Raw genomic sequence first — 6,037 nt, forward strand, 5'->3', positions numbered from 1 at the left:
CTCAGCTGTACTGCCCCATCCTGTCCTTCCTTTCTGCCAGGGTCTGGGCTGAAGGTGCTCCCCAGGGGGCAGCTCCGGCTCCTCCGAGCAGCCCCAGAGGACGCAGGTACCTACCTGTGCGTGGCCCGCAACCCCTCGGGCACGGCTGTGGGGAGGACCAGGCTCATTGTGCAAGGTACAGCAGCGATCAGAGCCCCGGTGCTCCCCCCTCTGCTCAGCCCCTCCCCAGCACCTCACAGCAAAACGTGGCTGCCGACCTGTGAGCAAGTCCCTGCCCTTCTGCCCCGTGCAGTGCCCCCCATCATAGCTGTCCCTGCCCTTCTGCCCCGTGCAGTGCCCCCCATCATTGCTGCCGGCCCACTGGAGCTGGTGGTCCCGGAGGGGCTGGAGGTGCTGCTGCCCTGTGCCGCCCGTGGTGTCCCCGAGCCCCGCGTGTCCTGGAGCCGGGAGGGAGCGCTGGTGCGGGGCGGGAAGGCCACAGTCCTGCCCTCCGGGGAGCTGCTGCTCCGGGATGTCCAGGTGAGCACCGTCCCCGAGGACCGCTGGCAGGTTGGAGTGATGATGAACGAGTGGCTTCTGCCACTGAAGAGCTTTTGGGTCATTGTGGATGCATCTGGCAGAGGGAGATGCAGTCCTGTGCTGCAGGCCGGAGGGTTGGGGCAGTGTGACGTTTCTAATGTGGACTAGAAAAAGTGGCTCTGTGACTTTTTAGGTGTGCAAGAACCAGCAGAGCTGTACTCAGCGAGCCAGGGCTGCAGCTGGAGCACAGACTCGAGATCATTCCCTCTCATCCTCCTACAGGAAGGGGACGCTGGGAGCTACTCCTGCACGGCGGTGAACTCCGCTGGGAGGGCCGTTCGCCGGCTCTCCCTCTCCATCCACACCCTGCCCACCTTCACCCAGCTGCCCACAGACGTCACCCTGAGCCGGGGCGAGAGGCTGGAGCTGGTGTGTGCCGCAGTGGGCAGCCCCCAGCCCCGCGTCTCCTGGATGGCCAACGGGCAGCTCGTCACTGGTACCCGGGCAGGGGATGCTGAACACGGGGCAGATGCCATCCTGGTGCCACCCTTGTCCCACCTTTCAGGGTCCCCGGGGTGCCAGCACGTCTGGCCGCGCGGGGTTGCAACCAGCTGATCGCCAACCGCCCTTTTTGGGGGTTTGCACCCCGCAGATGGCGCCTCGGGGCACAGCGGGCGGAGCATCCTGCGGCGGGAGGCAGCCGCACCCACGGACAGCGGCTCCTACGTCTGCCACGCCGAGAACAGCGCCGGGGCCGTCAGGGCCACTGTCCTCGTCTCTGTCACAGGTAGGTGCTGGCAGGGAAACTGGGGAGCACGGCCAGCCCCCCTCCTCTGCCACCCCTTTCCCTTTCCCAGAGGTGCCCGTCATACAGGGGGACACCAGCACCTCCCAGGTGGAGCACGCCGGGGGTGATGTCCTCCTCGACTGCCACGCCCAGGGTCACCCTGAGCCCCTCATCCGCTGGAGCAAGGACGGGGTGCCGGTGGTGGCCCATGGGCGCCTGCACCAGCTGCAGAACGGCTCCCTGGCCATCCGTGCTGTGAGGGTGAGCAGGGCCCGGGGTTGGGGGGCTGGCACTTTGCAGGGTGCTTTCCTGGCAAAGCAAAACGCCGTGCTGATGCTGTTGGTCCTGCTAGAGCACCGATGTGGGGCAGTACCGGTGTGTGGCAGAGAATGATGCGGGCACAGCAGCAAAAGTTGTCACCCTCGTTCTGCAGAGTGAGTGCTGGTCCCCTCCGCATCTTTCTTTTAAGGGACTGCAAACCATGTCGCCTCTCAGCCCCTCCAGCTCCCCCTGCTCCGTGGGGAGTGCTACATCACTACCTGCACCCCTTTCCCTGCCCAGGTGCCCCTGTGGTGACGGTGACACCAGCAGAGGTGGCGGTCCACGCCGGGCAGCAGGTGCTGCTGCACTGTGCGGTGTCAGGGGAGCCCACCCCCTCCGTGGAGTGGCAGCGGGACGGCGAGCCCGTGCCCGAGGGTCCCCACGCTCGTGTCCTGCCCAATGCCACCCTACTGCTGCCCTCTGTCGCCCACCGTGACGCCGGCAGCTACTCCTGCCTCGCCCGCAGTGCCCTGGGCTCTGCAGTGGCCCACGCCTCCCTGGCTGTCCGAGGTGGGTGCGTGCCCTGCCCCGGGGGCCGGGGCTGCCTGCGGGGCTGCTCCACCCGGTGCTGCAGAGTGACACTGCCTTGCTTGTTCTACCCCCGGTGACTCAAACTCTGCTTTGTCCTCTCCTCTCCTGCACTGCTCCACTGGAGGCCAAGCAGGCCCTGTCCCGAGCAGCCTCTCCCTCACTTGCTTCTCTCTCCTCAGCCTTCCTGCCTTAGCTGCCTGGGATTAAATTCCCCTCTCCCAGGGCTCTGCTGAATGCACAGACACATCCTTTCCTGCTACCCCTCGGGGGCAGAGAGCCAGGCTGGAGGAAGTGCCAGGTGCCCCATGTGCCCTGGTGTGGCTGGTGGCATTTCACTGCCAGGCACGCTGGAGAAGCAAATAAAAGCCTGGGGCTATGCCAGGACCTTGAGGTTGATACAGAGCAGGGTTTGGGGTGTCAGTGCCTGTTGGTGTTGACAAGGCACAGGGCCACACTCACAGCATCACTTGTCAACATGGCACTGTGCCTGGAGCCGTGGGGTCCCTGGGGACTGCTGCAGCCAGGCAGGGACACTGCCTGCCTTGCTCTGGTTGCTTTCACCTCCAGAAAATGAGATTTTTTTTGACATGCAAATAAGCGAGAGGGGAGCCAGGCCAGGGAGTGCAGTGCCAGTGTTGCTGCCTGACCCCTGATGCCATTTGCCCCAGGGGAGCTGCACCAGGTGCGGGGCAGCCTGGTCGGTGTCATCAATGGCCACGAGCTCGGTGTCTCCAGCCTTGATGCCAGCGTGCTGGGGGACTCTCAGTCCGGCACCACCACCCTCCGGAGCAGCTTTGGGAGCATTCCACCTGCCATAGGTGGGTGGACATTTCTGCCCTCACCCTGGTGAGAGTTTCGACCTCTGTCAGATGTAAATCTTGGGGGAAAGGTTTTTATTTCTTTTTTCCCCCCAAAAGTAAACTTTTTTTCTCCAAACCTTCCACTGTGGGCAAGGAGGGATGGGACAACGTGGGTGCTCCCCCCGGAGGGTGCTGGCTCCATGGTGACACCCTTTCCTCCCTGTTCCCAGGGCCACTGATGCGGGTGCTGGTGACCATCATCGCCCCCATTTACTGGTCCTTGGCCCACGCCCGCGGGGCAGCCCAGAACGGGCTCCTGCTCACGCAGGGCACCTTCCAGCACGAGTCACTGCTGCACTTTGCCACAGGTGAGGGGTCCCTGACAGCTCAGCCTGGTCAGCTCAGCCTCCACCTCCCCCATACACCATCCCTGATGCAGAGTGGAGCTGTGTCTGGGTGCTGTGGGGTGCTGATCAGCGTGTCCCCTGGCAGGGGAGCTCCTGCGGGTCACCCACCTCGCCCGGGGCGCGGGTGGCGCCGGCGCTCTGCGGCTGGACAGCGTCATCAGCGGCTCCGTGCCGGAGGGCTTCGGCGATGCCGTGCTGCTGCTGCAGGTGCTGGCACTGCCTGTTATCCCATGGGAACCACGGCTGCCATGCCGGGAGCACGGCGGGTCCATGGCCTGACCCCGCTCCCTGCCTCTGCCCAGGACTTCAGCGAGCGCTACGTGCGGACGGGCGCGGGGCAGCTCTCCGGGGGCTCGGTGCAGAACTTCCTGCGGGACGGGCGCCTCGTCCGTGCCCACTGCAACCACACCATCGTGTTCGACCCCCCCGTGGGGCCACAGCCCCCCCGGGTGCAGCAGCTCCGGGCCAGAGCCATCACAGCCTCCTATGACCCAGCCAAACAGGAGCTCCGCTTCCAGCTCCGTGCCTCGCTTGATGCAGGTAAGCAGGGGAGTCCCCAGCGTGGGGATGGAGATCTGTTGACGTTCTGGCTGTCTGCAAAGGCCACGTCCCTGCAGTGACGTGTCACATTCTCTCTGCTCAATTCACAGGTGCTGACCGAGACCAGTGCCCACTGGGCTTCATCCCGGACCCTGGGCAGCTGTACTGCACGGGTACAGACCCTTCCTGAGGGGACACGAGGATGGCAAGGGGCACCTGCTGCCACTTCCCTGTCCCCCCAACCCTGCCCTGTGTCCCCAGATGTTGATGAATGCACCGAGGGGTCCCACGCCTGCCGCTACAACCAGGTCTGCCAGAACGCCGCCGGCTCCTACAGCTGCTCCTGCCCCCCCGGCTACCGCACGCTGGGCACGGGCTGGCCGTGCTTGGGTACGAGCTGGGCTCTCAGGGCCCGTGGGCACGCCCCTGCCCTGTTCCAGCCTCAGTTTCCCCATCCAGCTGCAGTTCCCCACCTCTTTCCTCCCCTAGATGTCAACGAGTGCCTGGATTTTCCCCCACCGTGTGCCTTCGAGTGCCGCAACCTGCGCGGCTCCTACGAGTGCCTGTGCCCCGCTGGCAAGACCGTGCTGCCGGGCGGGCGATGTGGCACAGCGGGGATGGAGGGAGGGGACGCGGCGAGCAGCGTGCCCCGGGACACTCCCCTGCGCCGGCCGGGCCCGAGCAGCCGCCCACGGGGACGATCCTTGTACACCCAGCTCGCCCTGCGCCGCGTGGCCAAGGATGCAGGGAGGGGTGCCCGGGCCCCCCCCTGCCCCACGGGCTACATCAGGAGGAATGGCACCTGCACTGGTGAGCCTGCCTGGGGAAGGGTGTTGAAGGGAGTTCAGAGACTGCTTTGTCCCCAAAAGGTGCCTCGTGTCCTTCTTGCTCTCCCGTCCACCGCTTTGTTTGCACCCTGTGGTCTTTGCTGTGCTGGGAAGGGGAGGTGAGAGCCAGGCTGGCCCAAGGCAGTGGCACCAGAGGGGACCGGTCCTCCCCTCTTGCCTTCACCCCTCTCATCCCACAGATCTTGACGAGTGTCAGACACTGAACCAGTGCCAGCACGAGTGCAGGAACAGCCCGGGCAGCTACCGCTGCCTCTGCCCCACTGGCTACCGGCTGCTGTCCAACGGGAAGACCTGCCACGGTCAGTGCAGGGGGGCCAAGGGGGTGCCCCGTCCCCATGGTGCCCATGGTCATCTTTTTGGGGCTGCAAGTATTTCTCCTTTCTCAGGACAGTTGCTCCCAGCCTATCTCCACAGTGCTGATGTCTCACTGCCTCAGTGTCAAGGCAGATGTGGGAGGGTGGGGGAGCTGGGGATTGAACGCCCATCTCAACCACCTCAGCACCCTCAGACCTGTCCCCTCTCTCCCTGCAGATGTGGATGAGTGCACGGAGGGCACGATCCAGTGTGGCTCGAGCCAGATGTGCTTCAACACCCGCGGAGGTGCCCGCTGCATGGACGTGCTGTGCCCGGCTGGGTACCGGAGGGGCTCCAGCCCAGGGTGAGTCGTGCTGTGGGGCTGGGAGCGCCCATCCCGCTCTCCCCATCTCACCACGACCCCGAGTGTCCTTCCCACTCTCCGGCACCCACCACATCCCACACTGCCCGTCTCTCACGCAGGCTGTGCGTGGGTCGCTGCCCCCCGTTCTGCAGCCCGGCCGGCCCCCCCTCGCTGCAGTACCAGCTGCTGCCCCTGCCCCTCGGCATCGCTGCCCGCCGGGACGTGGTGCGCCTCACCCCGGCCGCCGCCCTGCGCCACCGCCCCGTCTTCAGGCTGCTGGAGCAGGACCCCGCCAGCCCCTTCACCCTCCGCAGCGAGCGGGGCCAGGGCATCATCTCCACCCTGCGGCCGCTGCGGGAGCCCGGCACCCACCGGCTCCAGGTGCAGGCGCTGGTCCCAGACGGGCAGCGAGCACCCAGCGTCTTCCTCCTCCTCATCTCTGTCTCGCCCTACCCTTACTGACACAGCCCAGGGGCAGGAGGGGACGCATTTCTCCTCCTGTCCCTCCCCACCCCGTCGGTGGGGCACGTGGCTCAGGGAATGCTGAGCTTGTACCTCTTCTGTCCCTCCCAGACACCCCTTCCCCTCTCAGCTGTGTTCCTTTCACCCAGGGCCGGGCCCTGACT

At 65.7% G+C, this 6,037-nt stretch overlaps 1 protein-coding gene across 1 annotated transcript in view; it reads left to right on the plus strand.

The window, feature by feature from the left end:
• The window catches only part of HMCN2 (hemicentin 2), a gene marked incomplete at both ends in the record, with an annotated part of 31,562 nt that extends 25,689 nt beyond the window's left edge, over positions 1 to 5,873 (plus strand). The window contains 17 exons of the mRNA XM_084219693.1: positions 41 to 175; positions 335 to 519; positions 802 to 1,015; positions 1,172 to 1,306; positions 1,377 to 1,567; positions 1,659 to 1,740; positions 1,868 to 2,137; positions 2,827 to 2,976; positions 3,189 to 3,326; positions 3,451 to 3,572; positions 3,668 to 3,905; positions 4,016 to 4,078; positions 4,167 to 4,295; positions 4,395 to 4,715; positions 4,933 to 5,052; positions 5,285 to 5,411; positions 5,531 to 5,873. Of these exons, the coding sequence (XP_084075819.1) occupies positions 41 to 175; positions 335 to 519; positions 802 to 1,015; positions 1,172 to 1,306; positions 1,377 to 1,567; positions 1,659 to 1,740; positions 1,868 to 2,137; positions 2,827 to 2,976; positions 3,189 to 3,326; positions 3,451 to 3,572; positions 3,668 to 3,905; positions 4,016 to 4,078; positions 4,167 to 4,295; positions 4,395 to 4,715; positions 4,933 to 5,052; positions 5,285 to 5,411; positions 5,531 to 5,873 (2,963 nt within the window). The remainder of the gene's footprint in view (positions 1 to 40; positions 176 to 334; positions 520 to 801; positions 1,016 to 1,171; positions 1,307 to 1,376; positions 1,568 to 1,658; positions 1,741 to 1,867; positions 2,138 to 2,826; positions 2,977 to 3,188; positions 3,327 to 3,450; positions 3,573 to 3,667; positions 3,906 to 4,015; positions 4,079 to 4,166; positions 4,296 to 4,394; positions 4,716 to 4,932; positions 5,053 to 5,284; positions 5,412 to 5,530) is intronic.
• Between the last annotated feature and the right edge of the window lie 164 nt (positions 5,874 to 6,037).

This window comes from Fringilla coelebs, assembly GCF_963513975.1.
Source record: "Fringilla coelebs genome assembly, chromosome: 21".
In the NCBI taxonomy this organism is placed as follows: domain Eukaryota; kingdom Metazoa; phylum Chordata; class Aves; order Passeriformes; family Fringillidae; genus Fringilla; species Fringilla coelebs.